Source organism: Leucoraja erinacea, chromosome 4 (genome assembly GCF_028641065.1).
Source record: "Leucoraja erinacea ecotype New England chromosome 4, Leri_hhj_1, whole genome shotgun sequence".
Taxonomy (NCBI): domain Eukaryota; kingdom Metazoa; phylum Chordata; class Chondrichthyes; order Rajiformes; family Rajidae; genus Leucoraja; species Leucoraja erinaceus.
Window position 1 is genome coordinate 55,824,681 of NC_073380.1, and position 24,950 is coordinate 55,849,630.

At 41.3% G+C, this 24,950-nt stretch overlaps 1 protein-coding gene across 6 annotated transcripts in view; it reads left to right on the forward strand.

Annotated features, from left to right (window-relative positions):
- Positions 1–697: 697 nt before the first annotated feature.
- LOC129696443 (intermembrane lipid transfer protein VPS13B-like) overlaps positions 698–24,950 on the forward strand; it is an 811,841-nt gene continuing 787,588 nt past the window's right edge. For 2 of the 6 annotated variants that reach the window (XM_055634333.1, XM_055634338.1), the window contains exons 1-3: positions 708–849; positions 3,614–3,778; positions 5,225–5,368. In XM_055634333.1, the coding sequence (XP_055490308.1) occupies positions 3,632–3,778; positions 5,225–5,368 (291 nt within the window). In that variant the 5' untranslated portion in view covers positions 708–849; positions 3,614–3,631. Of the gene's footprint in view, positions 850–3,613; positions 3,779–5,224; positions 5,369–24,950 lie in introns of all 6 variants that reach the window. The other 4 variants (XM_055634334.1, XM_055634339.1, XM_055634335.1 and 1 more) reach the window with 4 other exon arrangements.

The following is a 24,950-nucleotide window of genomic DNA, read 5'->3' on the forward strand; positions in this document are numbered from 1 at the left end:
AGGGAGAGGAGGGGGGGGCAGAGGGAGAGTAAGGGGAGGAGAGCAGGGAGGGAGGGGATGGAGGGGGAGGAGGAGGGAGGGAGGGATGGAGGGGAGGAGGGGGGAGGGAAGAGGGGAGGGGGGAGGGGGAGGAGGGGGAGGGAGGGGGTATGGAGGGGGGTAGGGAAGGGGGGGGAGTAGGGAAGGGGGGGAGTATGGAAGGGGGGGTGTGGGGGGATAGGGGGGGGAGGGATGAGGGGAGGGGGGGGAGGGGGGAGGAGAGGGAGGGGGGGAGGCAGCGGGGGAGGGGATGGAGAGGGGGAGAGGGGAGGGGAGTAGGGAAGGGGGGAGTGGGTGAGTGGGGGGAGGAGGGGAGTGGGTGAGAGGGGGAGTGGGTGAGGAGGGGATGAGGGGGGAGGGAGGGGAGGAGAGGAGAGAGGACCAGGTTCAACGGACGAACCATTCAGGGAGTTGGCAGCGGGCTCGAGCGCCGGCCGCCGTTATGACGACCGCTCGATTAACGGATCGCTCACGCTCCCGTCGCCCCGCCTTCAGCAACGGTCCGTCGGAGATGACGCACCCTCCATTCTGCCACGCACAGCGCGGGGCAAAGAAGGACGACCCAGCCCGCAGTGTAAGGAGTGCGCAGGCGCCGAGCGAGGACGCGTGGCCTCTCGGGATACTGGAGGAGAGCGGTCGTTGGTCCTCCTGCGGGGGCAGCGTCAGTGACAGGAGCAGGAAGATGTTGTTGGGGGAGGAGGCGGCGGCGGCGGACGCGGTGGTATTTCAACGTGTTGTCGGAACTAGACGCTAACTGTAGCGCTGCCGCTGGTGCCTTGGTGCTCCGATGACAGGTGATATCAGGCAGAGGTGCGTCTCTTGAGGAGAGGCCTTGTTCATTCTGCTCCTTGACCCCAGGGAGACCTGGTTTGACCCAGTGTCCGGTTAAGGGATGGGGCATCCATACCTCTGCGCTTTGTTTATCATGTTGCTGAAACAACGTTAATTTGATTATTTCTCTTAGCGACACTTCATACTGTGGGATAATAACCTAATTTTTTTCAAAATCAAACTTTTATACAGAAAGTTTGACAAATACTGGCCGCAGTTCAGTGAAACCCATCCATTTGTTTTGCAACCAGTCTCTGCCCCAGTCAAAGTCAAGATACTTTCCTGTCTATGAGTTGCTGATCTTAACTTCCTTGGTTGATTTCCAGCTCTGTGAGAGAAGCCGGATGCTGCCAATATTTCCTTTCCAGGTGCCTCTGCCTGTTGCGTTCTAACTTGCGGAATCTAGCATATGGTTGTTGCAAGGGATACTGGACGGGGACACCAAGCACGCCACTAAATTTAAATAACATTTTATTGAGGCGAGTTAAAAGTAATAGATAACCAAATATCGAAAGAAGAAAATACACACGATGAGTCGGAACAAGTGTCCAATTCTGTTTTCAGATGGCACTCTCACGTTGTTTTCGGAGCCATTGAAAGGAAATTGTATGATTGTCTACTGAAAGAAGAAATGGTGATATTTTATTATTAAAAGGCAAAATACAATTGGTTGTAGTTCAACTGCCAGGTTCTGCATATATTGGCTGGCACTGCTTTTGGCATTGTGCACAAGTGATTAAACTGAGTTTTTATGCGCTCTCCCCCTCTACCCAAACATACTGGCAACTCATTGTCAGAAGGGCAGCTGACTTATCTACCTCAAATTACTTTGAAATGGAGACCAGTTTTTTTATGACCTCCTTTATGGTTGGGCAAAGTATTTAACATTGAATTATACGGCCAACTCTTTGCAGTTGTGTTTGCTGTCCTTCGAAAACATTCAGAGCAAGCTGTTACATTCACCTAGCTTTACTGATATGTTATTATTCATATAAGATGTCGATTGTAGAGGGCATTGTGGCTGGGATGGTGGGGGTGGAGGTTGCACTCATACTCACATCACTTAATATCCAGAAAGGAACGATGACGAAGTGTCTTGGCCCAAGACATCACCCATTCCTTCTCTCCAGAGATTCTGTCTGTCCCGCTGAGTTACTGCAGCTTTTTGTGTCTATCTAAGGGACAATGACTGTTGAGTGGCCTTGGAATTGAGTTCGTGCATGACTTTTGTCTATTTGTTTCATGACTCAATTTCAGGTTGATGTGTCAATAAATAGGGAGTTTATGCAGAATTTGTCCAATAGTTCCATGAGGACCAAGACCAGTTCTTCACTTCACTCTTTCACTATTTCATTAATTTTTCGCTAGTTCCCAGTGAATGATAATTAATTTACACTATTATTTAATGCAAAATATTACTCAAGGACATTGTAGAATAACAGTGTAATGACATGCACTAAATATTTAGACGTGATTACATCAGCTCAAAATTGTTTCGTAATCAGGAAGGTGCTTATTACCTGGGATAGTTTAGTTCCAGAGGTAATAGCCCATGATTTGAACAACAGCACAAGCAGTACTTGAATTGAACATCATATCTTTAAAATTAGTTGTCTCTTGCACGGTTTTAGTTCAATGTTTTTGTTTTAAGAAACAAAAGAAAATATTTTACTTACATCTCTGAACTACATAGACTTGGGGGCTTGTTTGTCTTTGCACTATTATTGTTTGTTTTTATATATACCAAACTTTTTGTTGTTTATTATGGTATTTACAGAGTACTATGTTTACAAATCTGTGGTGCTGCTGCAAGTAAGAATTTCATTGTTCTATCTAGGACATATGGCAATGAATCACTTTTGACTATTAAACTTTGCAATTGTCGATTTTCAGATATCCATATCCTTATAATTATAAACCTCTGATCTTGTACGTGGATTTGTGTATTTATTTGTTCATGTGCGATCACATCTTTACGAAAAAACAATGTGCTAACGGTAACATTTTTACATGTTCCGGTAGAGGTTTATCCCATGGTGTAAAAAATCGCCTTATCTGAAAAATTCACGCATTATTTCTCGAGTTATTAATCAAAATATTCAGAAATCTGAAGAAACTTGGAAAAAAAAGTGCTTTCCCCCTGTGCTTGCAGCTGTGACGTCACAATGGGATTGTAGCCCTGCTCGCAACATTGTTGCTATCCAAGTACACTGAGTCCTGCCAGCCCCAGCAAGTGCAAATGCATTTTTTAAAAGTCACAGTACACTGAGTTCTGCTAGCTAGCAAGCGCAATTGCATTTTTTTTTAAAGTTTAAAAATGAGGGAGGGTCCATAAGGCGAAATGAACAGCCCTGGGCAGTTGTCGGCTATGTGTGAGTGGTGGAATATTGCGTTGGGGAATGGGTTGCGTTGAGGGACCAGACCTCCCGTGTGACAGGGACCCAATGGGTCTCACTTGGTCTAGTAGAAACTATATTTAACAGAAAATCATGCTATATAGTGTCGTAGATCTGTTTCACAAACCATTTTAAATTCAGAATTCACCACAATTATTTAGACCTTTTGCTAACGAGAAGTACCTGAACAGTGATATAAAGAGTATACACCAGGTAAGTATGCAACTGGATCTCGAATTATCCCCAAATATTATGTGAACTCAGTTGGAATTGGAAATAAATGTATATTTCTTAGGTAGTGAAGAATAGTCCTCAAGCTCATTATTTTATATTTTTGTTATTCACAGCAGCAGAAGATTGTCAGAATGTTGGAGTCTTACGTGACTCCGATCTTGATGAGTTATGTGAATCGTTACATCAAGAATCTGAAGCCATCTGATCTTCAGCTGTCTTTATGGGGAGGAGATGTGGTGCTCAGTAAACTGGAATTGAAACTTGATGTGCTGGAACAGGTACAGACTTTATTTCACTTGCAGTTTGAATGACTGTGACTGCCGCATGACAACTGCCGCATGCCAGAGACCCGAGTTCGATCCTGACTATGGGTACTATCTGTACAGAGTTTGTACGATCTCCCTGTGACTGCATGGGTTTTCTCCGTGTTTTCTCCCACATTCCAAAGACGTGCAGGTTTGTAGGTTTATTGTCTTTTGTACACTGTTCCTCGTGTGTAGGACAGAACTAGTGTGAATATGTGATTGTTGGTTGGCACAGACTCGGTGGGCCGAAGGGCCTGTTTCCACACTGTATCACTAAACTAAACTACTCATAGGTCTAGGAACATACTTGAAAATAAAATCTATACCATGTCAATTTATGGTGGGTTGAGCTTTAGTGACTTCCATCACTTTTAGGGAAATATTGAAATTAGATTACAGTTTAATTAATTATCAAAGCAATTTGAAATAAATACTTTTCCCATTTTCAATTTGTTATGGTAATGAAAAGTATGGCAGTGCTCCTGATGGGGAGGTGAGGAGGGGACACTGGTGTCCAAAGGGGAGTTTGGGAACTGGAAGCCCTCGTGTGATTGATGAGCTCCACTTAAGCATTGGGCTAACACTGGCTTTTCGGCGCTCTTTTTAAACTTTTTCCCCCTCTGAATGACCTTTCCCACGGGTTTCAGCCAATAAGCTCTTCTCCCTGCTTCTCTTTGATTTATGTACAAACTTCATACCCACTTTGAATATAGTCTTCAGATTCCTTCACTCCTGATTTTTCATCAGCTCTGGTGTTGACAGATAGAAGAAGAGAGATGCTGATGGGCAACCCACTGATAAATGACTGGGGAGAAAACTCCTGGCTAGCAAACATAAAAGGGGATGGTATCGGGAATGCGACTGGGAATGATGCTGGGCATTTAAGAATGGCCATGGGAAATTGGTCAGAAACTTTATTCGAAAGAGCTAAAAATTACTGCAACCATCAGAAAGGCTTGAGCAGGAACACTGCAGCACAAATATAAATTTAATTTTTTCTCAACGATGTTTTCACATTTGGTCTAGTTTTCCATTTAGAGATGCCGCGCGGAAACAGGCGCTTCTGCCCACTGAGTCCGTGCTGACCAGTGATCCCCGTGTGGTGGGACTAAAGCAGAATGCAAGAGAAAACTCACACGGTCACGGGGAGATCGCACAAACTCTGCACAGACAGCACCCGTAGTCAGGATCGAACCTGGGTCTCTGGCGCTGTGAGGCAGCAACTTTACTGCTGCGCCACCGTGCCACCTGCACTTCTTTACACTTTGCCACATAGGAACAAATGTTTAATAATGTTTATTTGAAGTCTGCAGGTACTAATAAGACATAAAGGTTGGCTCATTGTATTGGATTAGTTTTCAAAGACTCTAATTTGAAATGTTTTCCAATGACTTAATTTGAAATGTGTTGCCTTTTCAGGAGTTGAAGTTGCCATTCACCTTTTTGAGTGGACAAATTCATGAATTAAGGATTCATGTGCCATGGACAAAGCTGGGTTCCGAGCCTGTCGTTATAACCATAAATACCATGGAATGCATCCTAAAGCTAAAGGATGATGCGCATGTGAGTTTGCATTGGTTATTTATGTTCAGTGTTTATAAAGTGTGTACTATTTTCTGATTTCTTAAAATTAAAATGTTTAAACTCTGCCAATTTCAAAGTATGGATTGACAAGAAGATCAATGAGGCTTATTGATTTATTGGCTGAGGAATATTACCAAATAACCAGCCAATTTATGAAAACTAATGTTACTTTTGATTTTTTTAAATTAAGACATTTTGTTGAAATATGTGGAAATAAAGTAGATTAATATTGCAACAAAGTTAGGAAAATGTATAAACTCTGAATGGAATCCTGAATAACAATAATTATCCATATGTTCATGGAAGGAATATGTTAGTGAATTTAGGGATACGCTGATAGTCTGGAACTTTCCTTGTCAGGAATATTACATTGAAATTAGAGGAGATTTGTGAGTCAAGTTTTTAATTTTATTTATTTATTTATTTATTTATTTATTATTTATTTTTAAATGCGGAGGGTGACGGGTGCCTGGAATGTGCTGCCCGGGGTGGTGGAGGAGGCAGATATTTAGAAATTACTGTCCTGGGCTACTATCAACCCCATTGGAGATCCTCAGACCATCTTTGATCATATACGTTACTGGACATTATCCTGCACTAAATGTTATTCATGATATTCCCATTATTATGTATTTGTACACTGTAGATGGCTTGATAGAAATCATGCACTGTCTTTCCGCTAACTGCTTAGTACAAATCAAAAGCTTTTCACTGTACTTTGGTACACACGACAATAAACTAAACTGAACTCAAACTCATCAGCACTTGGGATGCAGACACCATGAAGGGAGAGAGGTTTTAGGAAAGTGGGTGGCTGACGGTAATAACAAATGAAAATTGTTGAAATATATACTTAGGTTAAACAGCATCTGTGAATATAGAAATGATTATTTTGGGTTGCCAACCTTTCATCAGTGCCACAGTTGGTCACCTGCTGAGTGCAAGCCAGTTACTTTCAATAATTGCTGCTGCAAAGAAGATTTTCATTGTACACGTACCTCATCGTAAGGGTTCCGTTTCTGGGAACTCTCTGTAAGCTAATTACTCCGTAAATCGGAAACGTCTGTTTTCTGCAGCTACTCGTATCGTACTGGTCTACCTACACTTGCTACAATGCTTTTATTTTTATTAACACTACACACAATCAAACTAATGGAATATATTAATGTTTCCAACCATTAGTTAGTACCATGAAACATTTTGTTATTATTAGGCTTAAATATATTTGACATAATTTGTCTAAATTCAGATTCTCCTAAGTAAGGTCATTTAAAACCTGTTTTTTAAAATCTAATGAGCTGGATGACATCACAATGGCACCACTCGCTCACAAGAGCCCTTTCTCTCCCCCCCCGACTCGCTGTCGACTAGCACTCGCTGGGCCGTACGCATCCGCCTCTACTCCCTCTCTGTGTCCCTCTCGGTGCCTCTGTGTCCCTCTCGGTGCCTCGGTGTCCCTCTCGGTGTCCCTCTCGGTGTCCCTCTCTGTGTCCCTCTCTGTGTCCCTCTCTGTGTCCCTCTCTGTGTCCCTCTCTGTGCCTCTGTGTCCTTCGCTTTCTATCCCCGTACATCTCTAACCGCGCCTGCGAGTTGGGGGCTATGCGTGAGTGGATAGGGCGGGGCGTGGGGTAAAAGGAATGAATAATAATATAATATTAATTGTGGTGGTGGTGTGTGTGTGTGTTGGTTAGTGTGTGAGAGAGGTTGGTTAGTTTGTGTGTGAAGCCGCAGACCGCCCCCTCCCCTTGCAACCACGTGTTGAGGGGACGGGACCCAATGGGTCCCACTTGGTCTAGTTACAGTTAAAAAAAAAAAATTTTTTTCATGCAGTAAATAATGTAAAACTGTATGCCACCCGTCAAGCATGGTCTTTTGGAAAAGGTTTTTTTTTCACAAAAGGAAATGTCTTTGGGGATTCTGAGTACTTCAGTGTGAAGGTGACTGTTTCAAGGCCAGATGTCCCCAGGGAAGCCCATTTTTTGGTGCAGCCAATTATAGATAAATATACAGGCAACAGAAATAGATTTGGAACATATGAGTTTGAACATTACAGAACCAGCGTTTGATGTTCTATCATGCAGATGGCTACTGGCATAAAGATCAGGTTTCCTTCGCAGAAAAATTTGAACTTGAATTTAGTGCTGCATATAGTGTTGGATCAAAGGTCAACAAAGTAGAAAACTCTTTAAAAACAAGTATTTGTTACAGATGTTTTAAAATTCTTGGTTCACGTTTGAGTTTGTAAAATTGCTTATGACGTTTGGACAAATTATCCTGTGGTATGCATATACCCAGAGGCCAATGATTGGGCCTTGCCAATACTTGGCTTCTTTACTCTTTCTTCTTTCCTTCCACTCCCTCCCATTCTTATTTTTTGGGAAGAAATCTTTTTTTTTCTGCATGGGACTTTGAAAACTATTCATATATTCTAGGAAAGATTTTTCTTTTATAATTAACTAAATTTCAGAGCCTAACTTAAATTTCTAGCTTTCTACATTTTTGGAGCTCTTAATTTCTTTCCCAATCCTTTTTTGAACATACATTTTGGCTGAGAGCCTGAAATTTCATCAAGCTTATTCTCTTCAGTTATTAAATTGTTGTGTATTTTAAAAAAATCCAAAAAAATCTACATGGTATAGTTGTGCATGGTGATTAAAAAATATATATATATATATTGATGAGTGAAGAAGTAACAGCTTGTGCAATGTGCTGAGATACTATTTGCAGTGTTGCTAAGGGCTATTTAAAAGCAGTATTAATGCTGGTGAATGCAAGGTTTTGGCACATCAAATATGCTGAGATCAAGTATAACATAGTACAGATGTAGTGAACAAAATGTCTCCAATAATTCACAGAAATGTTCAGTATAAGAAGATTTTACGTTGTGAAGAAGACAAAAATAGGCTGCATAGGCATATAGATAGATGAAATAAGTGGGCACTGAGCCGTCAAATGGAATACAATGTGCACAAATGCGTACTTGCTAATTTTGGCAGGAAAAATGTAATAAAAAGGCAAGTTAACTAAATTGTGAGAGATTGCAGAGGACTGTTGAGATGGAAAGGGTTCTGGTGTCTTTATACATGATTCACAAACGTTACCATGTGGGGATAGATCAAATACCAATGAAAATTAACAGAATATTATTGTTTATTGCTAGGAGAATTTACAAAGATGTTGCCAGGATGAGAGGGCCTGAGCTACAGGGAGAGGTTGGGCAGGCTAGAACTTTATTCTTTGGAGCACAAGAGGTTGGGGAGTGATCTGAAGAGGTGGATAAAAAGATGAGGGGAATAGATAAGGTGTATGCGTAGTCTTTTTTTCCAGTGTAGGGGAATCAAGAACTAGAAGACATATGCTTAAGGTGAGAGGGGAATGATTTAAACAGAACCTGAAAATCACAATCTAGGGCTTCTGCCTGTTGAAATGTAAAAGTATGAGAGGGGATTTGAATTAAATATTCAAGGTCCTGAAGGGACTTGATAAAGTGGATGTGAAGATGATGCTTCCTTTTGCAGGTAATTGTCGAGGGTTCAACCATATAAGGCAGAGATGAGTGGGATTTTTTTTCTTCAGAACTTTGTAATTTATTGGAGCTCTCTTTGTAAATTAGAGAAAGATAGATACTTGACATGCACAGGAGGAAATGGTTACTGCGGGTAGGTGTGAATGCAGATTTGGAATAATTCAAAGTAGTCATGATCTTATTAAATGAACTTCAGGCTAAAATGGCCTTCAGGTGCTGAATGACCTATTGGTGCTTCTAACTTGCACCAATGTACTCCATTGTTAATTTTTCTATTCTACAATCAGTGACCTTCGTAGCCTCCCAATGAGAGATTATCAAGAGTAATTGTAAATAGTGTTGTGATGTGATTCTATTGCTGGTTCTGACTTGGGGATTGATCAAAATCATATGTGGCTACATTATGATTACTATAATTATTATAGAAAAAATAGCAGATTGTTCATTACATTTAATTTAAGTCTGGTAATTAGTGATGTGTAGGAAGGAACTGCAGATGCTGGTTTATACCGAAGATAGACATAAAATGCTGGAGTAACTCAGCGGGACAGGTAGCAGCATCTCTGGAAAGAAGAAATGGATGACGTTTCAGGTCAAGACCCTTCTTCAGATTAATTAGTATCGGTAGAAAAGGAATCGGTGACGTTACGAGCAGATACCCTTCTTCAGACTGAGTTTTAGGGAAAAGGGAAAAATCGAGATATTGATGGTGATATAGAAAGAGATATAGAACAAATGATTGAAAAATATGCAAAAAAAGTGACGATGACAAATGAAACAGGCCATTGTTAGCTGTGGGCAGGTGGTTCAATTGGTTTCTATTTGGCATCTTTTTAACATATTATGGCCTGATAAAGATATGAACATAACATATAATGGCCTGATTCAGCTCTTATAAGTTATGAAGATATGTACATGACAGATTGGACCATTGATCCGAGCTTGATACTCCTGTATTTGGGCTTCATGACCACCTAAACTAATTGAACCATATGATTCCCTGGTTGCAGGGAATTTTGGCGTTTCTGGATCCCTATGCTCAATATTGAGAAAAATGACAGGTGATCTTATTGAAACATACAAAACTCTTTGGTGACTTGACAGGCCTAATATTTTCATTGGTGTGGGTATCTAGAATCGTGGTTTGTCTCAAACTCTGGTTTGTCCATTGTGGACTAATATAAAAAATAATTCTTCACCCAGTAATGAAACTTTGGAATTCTCTACCCAAGATGCCAGAAAGCACAGCCTACCTAAGGACTGTCCCGCTGAGTTACTCCAGCTTTTTGTGTCTATATAAAGACAAAGATTGATAGATCTTCAGACATTTAGATAATCAGGGGAATGGATTTGTGCAGAAAAATTGAATCGAGACAAAAAATCAACCAGGATCTTACTGAATGAAGGAGCAGGCATGAGGTGTCAATTCTTGAATTATTTTCCTATGCTGTTATGGGTCTTCTATGGAATTTTTACTTTTTAATCTTTAATATGACTTAAGTCATTGAAATCTTTTAGTTGTGGAACTGCGTATTATTGCAAGTCATCACAGATCTTGTATTAATGCGTATTCTGGAAAAATTATAATGTTCTGTTTGGAGGATGACCAGGGTTTTAAGGACATTTGTTTGCCCTCTAGGGGACACACGAGATTACCGATGCTGGAATCTGGAGTAAATGGCATAATATTGGGGGAATTCAGCAGGTCAAGCAGCATCTGTGGAGGCCAAGGAATGGCCGATGTCTTGGGTCAGGACAACGACATCAGGACAGTTTGGCTTGTTGGTCTAAAATTTGAAAGCAAACACTGTTGCATTATCTGCTGTAGTGACACCTGAACTTTTAATTGGCAGATTTTCCATAGTCTTTGGAGAAACAATTTACAGCTTTTTAATTCTATTAAAAGCTGTTTTTTGACCAAGGTACCTTTGTCCTGATTTGGTACGGCTCAGTGCTAGAGTTGTTGCCTTACAGCACCAGAGACCCAGATTTGATCCTGACTACGGGTGCTGTTGGTACGGAGTTTTCTGTGACTGCGTGGGTTTTCTCTGGGTGCTTCGGTTTCCTCTCATTTTCTGAAGACTTGTAGATTTGTCGGTTAGTTGGCTTCTGTAAATTGCCTCTGGTGTGTACGATGTGAAACTGAAATAACTTAGAACTAGTGTATAGGTGATCGTCGGTCGGCGTAGACTCGATGGGCCGAATGGCCTGCTTCCACGGTGTATCTCTAAAAAACCCAAAAAAGACAATTTGGTTGTTGTAAAGGAGTTAAGTCTGACACACTGTAACTTTACTGAGTCTTTAATAAAGGCACGTCAAACATGTCCCAGTACTGACTGCATCTAGTCCTCAGGCGTACTGGAACCAAGGGAGCAGCAAGGGGAAGATATCACAGTTATACTGAGATGATTGGGCGTGGTTAGTGGTATTGAGGTAGCTACATTATAGGTTGGATGCATAAACCATCTACAGTTGTGTAGTGAAATTTGTTGCGCTTAATATGTACAAACTGGCTATCTCACTTCTTGCATTGTAATTGTGACTATAATTTAAAAGCAATGTAGCTATAAAGTGCTTTGGAATGTCCACAGGCTACATGGAATGACCTGAGGCCATGATAGCTCCTATATAAATACGTCTTTCTTTCAGGTTCTGATCTTTCTCTCACTATTTTCTTATAATGCATAGTTATAGTGTATAGATAATTGTGCTTAAATGCTTCATTACATGCTATTAACAGACCCCTATTTTCCACTTTAAAATATGTTTGATACCATAACTAAGGCTGCAATGTAACGAAGATTTAGATGAAGCTGCAGGAATAATATACATTAAACATGAAATAGATGGTGGTAGTTTCATAAAATACAGCTTGTTAAATTCTACCTTGAGACCACAGGATCATACTTTTCTTTGGGCCTCCCCATTAAGGATAGTCAGCCATTGCAAAATATTTCCTAATGTCTGACATTATTAATTTGATGGACAGACTATTTCCATAGGCAAATATTCAAATTACTTGTAAGAATTGCTTTTGTACCATTATTAACAATTGTGCAACCGTGGGCTTGTGCTGGATTATTCAAAAATAATTGGGAATGTTAATTAGTGATTTTTATTGCCAATAAATTATTCACGGTTTAGAGATACAGTGCGGAAACAGGTCCTTCGGCCCACCAAGTCTGTGCTGACCAGCGAACCCAATATTCCAGCACTATTCTACACACTATGGGGAAATTCACAATTTTTAACAAAGTCAATTAACCTCAAACCTGCACGTCTTTGGAGTGTGGGAGGAAACTGGATCACCCAGACAAAACCCAAGCCATCACAAGGAGAACATATTAACTCCGTACAGACAGCACCCTTAGTCAGGATTGAACCCGGATCTGTAAGGCAGCAACTCTACTGCTGCGCCATTGGTTCATTGAGCTATTTTTCCTTTTTAAAATACAGATTATTAAAAATATTGCTAACATTTGAAACTTAAAAGAATTCATCTGCATTGCTGAATAAGTCTCTTGTTGACTGAAGTTTTGAAGAGCTTTGAGTTCAAATTCAATCCCACAACCTCAGCCTTTTTGTCTTATGGGCCTGTCCCGCTTGGCGATTTTTTTTCGGCGACTGCAGGCGCCATATCAGTGTCGCCAAAAGATTTTAAACATTTCAAAATCTAGCGGCGACAAAAAAATGTTGTGACACTTGGAAAAAACACCAGCCCGTCAATACGTCTTCACGCCGCGTCACCGCTACGTCATGCCGCATTACGTCGCATCACGCCACAAATTTTTTGGTGACCTGATGTGTCAGTCAATGATGCCGGCAGTCGCCGAAAAAATCGCCAAGTGGGACTGGCCCATAACTCTCTAAGTCTCCTCTATTTTAATGTGTAGTAAACCAACTCACTGATGTCTAGTCCTATAATGGTGTCTAATAGTTGTTGCTAACGCTTGTGTTAGATATCCTGGGAAGTTTTGGCACTTGTATTGTGATTGGTAAAGGCATTATATTGTGGTAATAATTAGAAAACAAGAAAGATTGCACCTGTCTAGCATTTCGAGACCTTGGGAACTCTCAAAGTACTTTACACCCAATCAAGTACTTTGAAGTGCAGGTGCTGTTGTACTAAAGGAAATGGAACAGTGATGGGATACAAGAGGTGTAGATGGGAGCTTGATGGTTAGCACTGACATAGTGTGCTAGAAGCCCTGTTTCGTGCCGTCTGACTCTAACGAAAGATAACGCAAGTGAATGAAAAGGCAAACTTACAAACGATGCACACACCAGGTGTCTTTTCATTTTGACCTGGAGCAGAAGAAAGCTACAGATGAATAACAGTTTGTGCATATTCCCCATCTAGAATTCATTGCATGCCTATAGCAGTATTATTATGGTTTGTGTAACTGCAAGACTTTGACTGCTAGATATTAAGAATGGAAAGGAAAATATTTAGCACTCTTTGTAGTAAATAAAGATGTCATTAATTGATTGAACGGTACAGCATGGAAACTGATCCTTTGGCTGACCCTTGATCACACGTTCTCACTAGTTCTATATTATTTCACTTTAGTAAACAGATCTGTGGTGCCTGGAATATGATCATGTGAAATGATCATTCCAAAATATGTACTAATTTTTAATTTCTGAAACAAAAGGTTTACCTAGTTTATTGTTTGATTTACATTTGAATTTAAATCACTTTTTTTCCACCTGTACAGTGGCTCAACTGGTAGAGCTGCTGTCTCATGGTGGCAGACACCCGAGTTCGATCCTGACCTCTGGAGCTATCTATAAGGAGTTTGCATGTTCTCCCTGTGACCATGTGGGTTTCCTCCGGGTGTTCTGCCTTCGTCCCACATTCCAAAGACACAGCTTTGTTGGTTAATTGACATCCGTATGTTTTTCCCAATGTTTAGGGAATAGATACGAAAGTGGGATAGCAGGGAACTGTGGTAAACAGGTGATTGTTGCCAGTGGGGACTTTGTGGGCCGAATGGTCTGTTTCCATGATGTATCAGAAATGGGTGGTTTTCCAAATTGCTTTGTTTTTTAATTACAAGAGTTGTGATTGTGCAGAATGAAACTAATCTAAAACAATTTTGATGCCTAAAATGTGGATGATGGCATGGATGGTCTGAATTTTCTTCAGTCCAGTTTTCCTTTTTTTCCCCGATTCGCTTATTATTGAGTGGGAGTGGAAGGGTAATTGGGATGTGAAAGTTGTGAGAAAGACAGGAAAGTCAGGACAGTCCATCATTTGGTCAGACTAATTGGTATTTTGCTTTGTGTGAATCTTTCTCTGCAGTGCTGTCTCAGTATGTTTTGGTACACGCATAGACTTTGCACATGTGCATTTAAATCTAAACTATATTACCGAATAGTAACTATTTAGATTTGAACTTTCATCATTGATTCCCGGATAGTCATATTGAAGAGCTGTGTTCGGATGGAGCTCGAGATGAGAGTACAGGGAGGGTGGGGATTTCCTACAGTGTCTTGAGGGGTTCTAAGAATTTTGATTTAGGTTATTCTAATAGCTTTTATGTTTCATGCCATTGAGAAGATCTTTTTGCATGATTGGCTTTTGAAAAAAGTCAGGATTCAAATGTAATTTTAAATGTTAATGCATAATCAAAAGCTGGAAATTGGATACTACCTGCAGGATAATAATTCTGAGAAAATGTTGGTCTAATTTATGACGTACAAATTAGTATAGCTTTCTTTAATATGGGATAGTTTTCAAACTATGTTTGAAGAGATTCAAGTTGTATAACTTGAGTGATTTTTTTTTTAAGGACTTGTATAATTCATAAATCTCTCACTTGAAGATTAATTGTTTTAATTTATTTTGCAATCTAAATAGGAATTGTGGATGTTAACCTCTTTGGATCCTGTCTTATTAACTTTGGTTTGTAAAATTATTTTTGATATGATAAATAGTGCCAGGAAGTGGCAGATCCGAGTCATTCAAATTTAGTGGCATACCTGGAAAAATTGTAGAAACATTTGAGCAATTTAATAAAACAGTACCCGCCGAGTTATTCTTTTTTTTTTTTTTTGTCAACCAGCATCTGCAGTTCCTTGTTTCTATACAAAGGTTTACTTTCATGTTGGTGCCTTCCCTCAAGTTTTGATTGTTGACTGAAAAATATTAAACTTATCATTGCTTCTTGTAGTTTTCATACTATACAAATAGTGCTTCACAATTATGTTTAAAAGTTCTCTTATTTAGTTTTTGTTTGTTTGTTTGAATCCACAAAACAGTCCTATCATATAGCTGAGAAACCTAGTTAAACAAATTGGAAAGGGTGTTAGAATTCAAAATCGTGGGGTCAGTCTATGAAATAAATTCTCATTTTGGAATAACTACCAAGAGAAAAAAAAATGTTCTCTTGACAGATGCTTTGCTTTAGTTGTTGAAAATACAATTTATATGCACCTGGATTGTTAAATTAAAACATGAAGCAATCTGTACTGATTTAATATTCCTTTGTTTTCCATATATGTGAATGGGAATGAATTGTATTACCTTGTTTCATGACATAGGCTGCACCATTAATGATATGATGCCTTTTGAAGTAGTTAAAAATCCCAAGGAGCTTCAGAGAGTAATATTGTTAGACATTTCACACCAGGCTGCTTACAAACCCACAGTGCCCTCCATAAATTTGGGACAAAGACCCATCATTTATTTATTTGCCTCTATGCTCGACAATTTTAGATTTGTAATAGAAAAAAAAATCACATGTGGTTAAAGTGCACATTGTCAGATTTTAATAAAGGCTATTTTTATACATTTTGGTTTCACCATGTAGAAATTACAGCAGTGTTTATACATGGTCCCCCTATTTCAGGGCACCATAATGTTTGGGACTCAGCAATGTCATGTTTAGTATTTTGTTGCATATCCTTTGCATGCAATGGCTGCTTGAAGTCTGCGATTCATGGACATCACCAGTTGTTGGGTGTCTTCTCTGGTGATGCTCTACCAGGCCTGTATTGCAGCCATCTTTAGCTTATGCTTGTTTTGGGGGCTAGTCTTGCTGTAGGATGAACAGCCGGCCAATGAGTTTTGAGGCATTTGTTTGAACTTGAACAGATAGGATGTGTCTATACACTTCAGAATTCATTATGTTACTACCATCAGCAGTTGTATCATCAATGAAGATAAGTGAGGCAGTACCTTCAGCAGCCATACATGCCCAGGCCATAACACCCCCACCATCGTGTTTCACAGATGAAGTGGTTTTCTTTGGATCTTGGGCAGTTCCTTCTCTCCTCCATACTTTGCTCTTGCCATCACTCTGATGTAAGTTAATCTTCATCTCATCTGTCCACTAGACCTTTCTCCAGAACTGTGGTTCCTCTTTTAAGTACTCCTTGGCAAACTGTAACCTGGCCTGGCTGGCCAAAACATCCTATTTTGTGGCTAATCAGTGGTTTGCATCCTGCAGTGTAGCCTCTGTATTTCTATTCATGAAGTCTTTTGCGGACAGTGGTCATTGACAAATCTATGCCTGACTGCTGAAGAGTGTTTCTGATCTGTCGGACAGGTGTTTGGGGATTTTTCTTTATTATAGAGAGAATTCTTCTGTCATCAGCTGTGGAGGTCTGCCAGTCGCTTTGCGATTAGTAAGCTCACTTTCTTCTTAATGATGCTCCAAACGGTTGGTTTTGGTAAGCCTAAGGTTTGGCTGATATCTCTAACAGTTTTATTCTTGTTTCTCAGTCTCATAATGGGTTATTTGACTTTCATTGGCACAACTTTGGTCCTCATGTTGATAAACAGCAATAAAACTGTACAGAGGTGATGGAAAGATTGGAGAAAGACTAGTTGCTGAGTGCTCTCTCATTAAGGAGGCATTTAAACACACCTGAAAAATTATAAACACATGTGAAGCCATGTGTCCCAAACAGTATGATGCCCTAAATTGAGGGGACCATGTATAAACACAGCTGTAATTTCTACATGGTGAAATCGAAATGTATAAAAATGGCCTTTAATAAAATCTGACAATGTGCACTTTAACCACATGTGATTGTTTTTATTACAAATCTCAAATTGTGGAGTACAGAGGCAAATAAATAAATTATGGGTCTTTGTCCCAAACATTATGGAGGGGGCACCATAAGTCAAGTCAAGTCAAGATCAGATGACCAATGGTTTTAAGAATCAGGAGTATTTTATTGTCATATGTGCTGAAATGAAACAATTAAATTCCTACTTACAACAGCACAATGGATATGTAAACCACAATAAAGTACAAAACGATCAGTATATTAAAAAAACAATTAATAGTGCAAAGAGAAAAACAATGCTCTCAAGTCGATGTAGTTCGGAGCTTGATTGGAGGCTGTAGTGTTTAATAGCCTGATGAAGACAAAGACCTTGAGGAACAACTTAAGATGGTGAAGAGGCAGCAAAATGCAACGAGCAAATTTCATAATGTTTCTGCTGGTGCAATTGATCCCATGGCTGTCAATGAAGCAATGGCGTAGAGGAGGTCAGGGAGGTTTGGTGTGATACAGAGATCTGAGCAGGTGGTCATACGGGAGGAGGTTGGGTGGAATTGGGCAGAGGAGGGACTTGAACAACATCAGCCTTGTTTGATTTGATGTATACATTTGGTTCATAATCCATTTCTTAAGTCTATGTGATTCAGAATTAGATATTTCATTATCTTATTTTTAAAGGCATTTTTGAACTCTCATATTTGAAGTTCTTTCAACACTACCTACTATGTATGGCAGCTTTATCAAGGAGAAATGCCTTCAGGTATTTCTCAAAGGTATGAAGAAATCCAATTCATACATAGATACATAGACAATAGGTACAGGAGAAGGCCATTCAGCCTTTTGAGCCAGCACCGCCATTCAATGTGATCATCCACAAGCAGTACCCCGTTTCTGCCTTCTCCCCATATGAATCAATGGATGAATAAGTTTATTGGCCAAGTATTCACATACAAAGAATTTGCCTTGGTGCTCCACCCGCAAGTGACAACATGACATACAGTGACAGTTAGGAATGACACAGAACACATTAAACATTAATAATAAAACATTATCGATTAAACATGTGAATTAAATAAAATACCAGAGGCTATGGATTTTTGGTTATTGAGTAGAGCTACTACTCGTGGGGAAAAAAATAATTTTTATGTCTGGCTGTGGCAGCTTTGACAGTCTGGAGTCGCCTTCCAGAGGGAAGTGATTCAAAGAGTTTGTGGCCAAGGTGAGAGGGGTCAGAGATGATCTTACCTGCTCGCTGCCTGGCCCTTGCAATGTACTGTTCGTCAATGGAGGGAATGTTGCAACCAATAACCTTCTCAGCTGATCGGATGATTCGCTGCAGCCTCCAGATATCGTGCTTGGTGGCTGACCCAAACCAGACCATGATGGAGAAGGTGAGGACAGACTCTACGATGGCCGTATAGAATTGGACCATCATTGCCTGTGGCCGATTGTGCTTCCTCAGCTGCCGCAGGAAGTACATCCTCTGTTGTGCCTTTTGACTGTGGAGTCGATGCTTGGCTCCCATTTAAGGTCCTTGGAGATGATGGTTCCCAGGAACTTAAAAGACTCCACAGATGTGTGCGTGGGGTGAGGGGAGGGGGAGCTCAACAAACAAAATCCTCGCATAGGTCCCCTGGCGGTCTCGTTGCTGGAGGGTGAAGTGCAGGCCCAGGTTGGATGCGTCATCCACAAATCTATTGGCCCGATATGCAAACTGCAGAGGGTCCAGCAGGGGGTTTGTGATATTTTTCAGATTGGCCATCACAAGCCTTTCAAGGGTCTTCATGACTACAGAGGGAGGTCAGTGTAACAGGCCTGTAGTCATTAAGACCAGTAATCCTTGCCTTTTTGGGTACAGGGAAAATAGGGGGGGCTTTGAAGCAGGCAGGGACAGTACAGGTTTGCAGGAACTGGTTGAAAATGTCATGTAGACCGGTGTTCGGCACAGAGCTTGAGAGTAGAGGGGAAACATTGTCCGGTCCTGGAGATTTCCGCTAGCCCCAAGAGCTCTATTTAACTCTCTTTTGAATGCATCCAGTGAATTGGCCTCCACTGCCTTCTGAGGCAGAGAATTCCACAAATTCACAACTCTCTGGGTGAATACGTTTTTCCTCATCTCAGTTCTAAATGGCCTACCCTTTATTCTTAAACTAAGGCCCTGGTTCTGGACTCCCCCCCCCCCCCCCCCCCCCCCCCCCCAACATCGGGAATATGTTTCCTGCATCTAGCGTGTCATAGAAACATAGAAAATAGGTGCAGGTGTCCAATCCCTTAATAATTTTATATGTTTCTATAAGATCCCTTCTTATCCTACTAAATTCCTGTGAATACAAGCCCAGTCGCTCCATTCTTTCATCATATGACTGTCCCACTATCCCGGGAATTAACCGAGTGAACTTACGCTGCACTCCCTCAATAGCAAGAATGTCCTTCATCAAATTATGAGACCAAAACTGCACACAATACTCCAGGTGCTCTCAATACTGCAGGTCTCACCAGGTACAACTGCAGAAGGACCTCTTTGCTCATATACTCAACTCCTCTCATTATGAAGGCCAGCATGCCATGAGTTTTCTCCACTGCCATTTAATGCAACAAAAAAGGTGGAATTAGAAGAGGTGACCCACAAACTTTGTCGATGGATGTGTTTTAATGAGTGTCTTAAAGGTAAGTAAAGAAAGGAGGTGAGTTATGGAGAATTTGATTGTGAATTTTGGCAGCTGAAGCACTATCACTAATGATCAACAAAGGGGCAGATGCACATAAGCTGGAGCTTTCAAAACAGTGAAAAATGGATGCACTATAGCATTAGAGATGACAAAGATATGGAAGGATGAAGTAATGCAAGGACTTAAGCACAAGAATCCTGGGTTTAGGCTTGGGATCCACGGGGTAGAGTGAAGTAGGTCAGTGAGTGGACAGGATAAAGGGTAAAATGGTAATTGGTTTGTTCACATCCTCGAGTTCTTGGCCTAGTTCGAGGCCTAGTGGAGAATCAGTGAGGATGTTATTCAGTCTTATTTTTATTACATTGTTTATATTTTCTTCCCTCTGAGAGCTCACGGTCAGCCAATACATCATACTTGTTGACATTTGCTTGCTGCCGCCATTATTAAAGCTTGCCCTTTGTTTCCTTGAAAATTAAGCTAGAGACGACAGAGATATTAACTGTTTCAATCGTACACAAACTTGAACATTTAATAGGAGAAATTGAAAGATTGAAGTATGGATGCTCAATTTAAATAAACCTTGATGTGTATGTGTGTGTGTACTTTTTTAGAACAGAAAAATGTGGTTTGACTTATAATAATTGGCAAGGTTGTCACTTGCCATTGAAGAAAGCTTTCTCAAACATATGGTCAACTGAAAGAATAATAAACATTGGTATATTGTCAGATACATACCACACAGATTGAAAAATACCACATTGCTTCTTAAATTAGTAACATTTTTAAGAATTTACGCAATTTGTAATTTGAATATAATTGTTTAAACCTTTTCACACAACTCTGTGACAGTTATAATTTCCAGCCTGCTTTAAAAGATGTTGTCACATGTTGTAAATAGCCTTGGGGATGTGATATGTAGCAGAAAAAAATAGCATTGTATGATGGGCCAAAATCAGAATTCTACCTGATAAAGCTAGTGCTTGAATAAACTGTTAAGCTGTTCAAAATATGGCGCTCTTGGAAATTATTCTGAGCACATTCTTAATTTAAGATGTAGAAAGGACATTCCCAATCTTGCCACCATAGTTTTTCTTCATTGACTAATCTCATTTGTTAATTATCTTAAAATAAGCCTGTGAAGAAAAGTATAGCCACAGCCCAGTCTTTTATTGGTCTGCTGTTTAAGATCATGGAAACAGCAATGGTTAAAGTAAAATCAGAATTTCTACAATGATAGTTGTAGTTCTGCAATTCTACAGAGCCCTAGTGAGACCACACCTGGAGTATTGTGTGCAGTTTCGGTCCCCTAATTTGAGGAAGGACATTCTTGCTATTGAGGGAGTGCAGCGTAGGTTTACAAGGTTAATTCCCGGGATGGCAGGACTGTCATATGCTGAGAGAATGGGGCAGCTGGGCTTCTACACTCTGGAGTTTTGAAGGATGAGAGGATATCTCATTGAAACATATAAGATTGTTAAGGGTTTGGACACGCTAGAGGCAGGAAACATGTTCCTGATGTTGGTGGAGTCCAGAACCAGGGGCCACAGTTTAAAAATAAGGAGTAAGCCATTTAGAACGGGGACGAGGAAACACTTTTTCTCACAGAGAGTGGTGCGTCTGTGGAATTCTCTGCCTCAGAGGGCGGTGGAGGCGGGTTCTCTGGATGCTTTCAAGAGAGAGCAAGATAGGGCTCTTAAAAATAGCGGAGTCAGGGGATATGGGGAGAAGGCAGGAACGGGGTACTGATTAGGGATGATCAGCGAGGATCACATTGAATGGCGGTGCTGGCTCAAAGGGCCGAATGGCCTACTGCATCTATTGTCTATTGATAGAATTAAACTAGTTTTACAAATGATGTGAACTGAACTATCATTGATTACATTTGATGGTTAATTGCTTTCTCACAATAGTTTAGAGGCATTGTAATTTGAAGGTGCTTCAAATCCACCTGTGTTTCTCCTAAATCTCACCTGTATATATGTATACAAAGGATCAAGTAAGCCAATTTACCTGAATATTGGTCATATTTTACCCATTATTTGGTACCCATTGAGATCCAGGTTGAGATATTTTGTTAAAAATCAACATTTTTAATCATTTATAATTTACGATCAATGTTTAAATGTCAGTCTACATTGCCAGAGCACTTTCATCTATTTCTAGGAACCATTTATTGTTATGCATTCTAAGCATTTTATTGTGTTGATTAATCCTGAAGCAGGACTTGACTGACTGAATTCCTCAACCTTTCTGTCATTGAATAAACAGGATCTCTGATCCCAAGAGCACTGTTTAAGAGAATAAGCAACGTGATTAGAGTGAAGAGACCCATCTTTGTATGTTTAGTAGCAAGAGTTGCAGGTGCTTCTTTGTTAAGGTTTGGAAATTACTAATGACTCGTAGTGTATGTCAGTAGATGTTCCATTAGTAGCAGTCCCATCGCTGAGTCACAATGCCCTTGGGTCAAATCCCATCACAGTGATTTCAATACAACATCTATCCTGCCCCTACACTGCTGCTCTGAATGATTGTTATGCGGTCGGAAATTCCAGCTTTAAAAAATGGGACATTAAATTTGGATATTAACACATTCTATGGCAGTAAGCACTGGTCAGTACACAAGGTTCTTCCATGTGTACAGGCCAGAGTTTATTCAGCATCACTTCAGTGTTTAACCAACGTTATTGCAATGTAGCCGCAAGGAACTGCAGATGCTGGCTTACAAAAAAAGTGCTGCTGTAAGTCAGCAGGTCAAGCAGTATCTGTGGAGAACATTGGTAGGTGGCATTTTGGGTTGGTATTCTTTATTGAAATATATTTTCTGGTCACAATCACATGGGTATTTGTTGAAGCATGGTTATTTTTGAACCCTAATGCAAATCAACAGATGTATTTTTGAAACCATAACAGAGATTATACAGGTGCACAACCTTTTATCCGAAAGCCTTGGGACCAGACATTTTTCGTAATTCGGAATTTTTCGGCTTTCGGAATGGAAGATTTTTAGCGTAGATTTTAACGGCTGGCTCAGTGGTAGAGTGCTCGGCTCATATCCGCAAGGTCGCGAGTTTGCGCCTCGATCCCGGCAGTTACTCGATCGCGCGTTTGAGTATTCAATGTAGTTTTTTCTTGCAGAATAGGAGAGAATAGGGAGGGTTAGGCTGGGATCATTCTCTGCGAGATGATCTTAGTGAGGGAAACAAGTTTAGGAGAGGTGTACTGACTGTGTGGTCAGAACTTTGGAAGTGATTGCCCACCATTCTCAAAAGCCGCTGTCTCCCTGTCCCTGGGATAGCAGGGGGCGATCAAACAGCACAATACCCCCCTCCCCCTCCAACTCCAGAGAAATCCGCTCCCCGATGGGCCGCTACGGCGACGTGGCAGTTCGCCCACAGCCCGAGCTGCGCCACCCCAAGAACAAGACGTACCTTGCACATCATCAGCTTCTTCCCCTACGGAGAGCGTGTTCCTCTGGAGGAGCGGGGCTGGGCTGGAGTTGCTGATCTGGGATCTCCGTGCTTGCAGTGGGCCTGGGGGTCAGTGTCCCGATGAGGGGGCGCAGCTCGGGCTGTGGGCAAACTGCCACTTGTCGCCGTAGCGGCCCATCGGGGAGCGGCTTCTGGTGGTCCTGACGTCTACGGCCAGTTTGCAGTTTTCCTCTGGAGTTGGAACGGGGCTGGGCTGCTGCTGGCTGTGGGTCTCTGGGATCTCCGTGCTTGCATTGGGCCTGGGGGTCGGTGTCCCGTTGGTCCTGACATCCCCGGTGACTGGCACTGACCTGCTGGCATCGCCGACATGAAGACAGTGCAAAGCCCCCGCGCCGGTGCAATGGGCGGGGAGCTGGAGAGGGGAGGGAAGGGGGTCACACACACGGCCTGGAAGCAGAGGGGTGTAGGAGGGGTGAAACTGAAGGGAGCGACGATCTGCTGCTGCCTGCCCGCTGAGTTAAAAAGTTCCCACGCAAGACTCACGATGCACTGTGTATTGTTAGTCTACCGTGGGAACTTTTTAACTCAGTGGGCAGGCAGCAGCAGATTGTCAATTATTAACCCTCCGCGCAATATACCCTCACCTTCTCTTTTATGAATGGGGATTTAGTGCCCCTTTCTTCGAGGACTGACCGGAGGTTCCGCTGTCACCTCTGCGGGCCGCCCTCGGTGAACGTCTTCAAGGACCTTTCTTCAAGGACCGAAAAAATGTCCGCTGTTCGGAGCTTTTCGTTATTTGGAATTTCGGATAAAAGGTTGTGCACCTGTACTTCAAAACAGACTCCATTGGTTGATGAACACATGGATATTGAAAGGTAGTGATATTTGCTACATAATGGAGTGCCATAGATTACATAAAACCCCAAATCTTGAACATTTGGTCTGGCAGTAAATGAAGGACCATTTAAAGGAAAGGATAACTTATCCAAGAAATTGGCCATCTAATGGTTGGAGAGAACTGCAGATGCTGGTTTACACTGAAGATGGACACAAATTGCTGGAGTGAAGAAGGGTCTCAACCTGAAATGTCACCTATTCATTTTCTCCAGAGATGCTGCCTGACCTGCTGACTTACTCCAGCATTTTGTGTCTATGTAATGGTTGGAGAGGTTGGTTTACCTAGCAATGTGTACCTAGCAAATGTGATGAGCATTGATGAACCAGAACTTTTATTGTCACAATTGGTTATTCAAAAATTCAGGGATTTGGGATATGAGAACTATCTGTGAAAGGCTGAATGCCCTTTGTAAAGCCTGGTTTAGTTTAGTTTAGTGATACAGCGCAGACACAGGCCATTTGGCCCACTGAGTCTACATCGACCAGTGATCCTGTGCATTAACACTATCCTACACACTCTGGGTACAATTTACATTAATACCAAGCCCATTAACCTGCAAACCTGTACATTTTTGGAGTGTGGGAGGAAACAGAAGATTTCGGAGAAAACCCAAAGGGTCACGGGGAGACCGTAGTCGGGATCAAACCCGGGTCTCTGGTGTTGTAAGCTCTGCAAGGCAGCAACTCTACCGCTGCGCCACCATGCCGCGATTGTGCTGACAAGGCATATTGTGTTGAGCTAAGAGTGGCTTCCTGTTTAAACAGTGGAATTTTGTAACATAGAAGGTGACCACTTGGCTTATCTTGTCTACTTGGACTTTCTGAATGAGTTACGAATTAGTCTACTCCATGCTGAAACATTGCAATTTTTTACTTTTGATGATTCGCCTCTCTTGGAACTTATCACTGAATCAGCTTCCACCACTCTTTCAGGCAATGTGTCCGTGATCATAACAATTCACTTGGTGAAAGGGAGAAAAAGCAGCTCCACCACTCCATCCACTCCAGATTACCATGTGGTAATC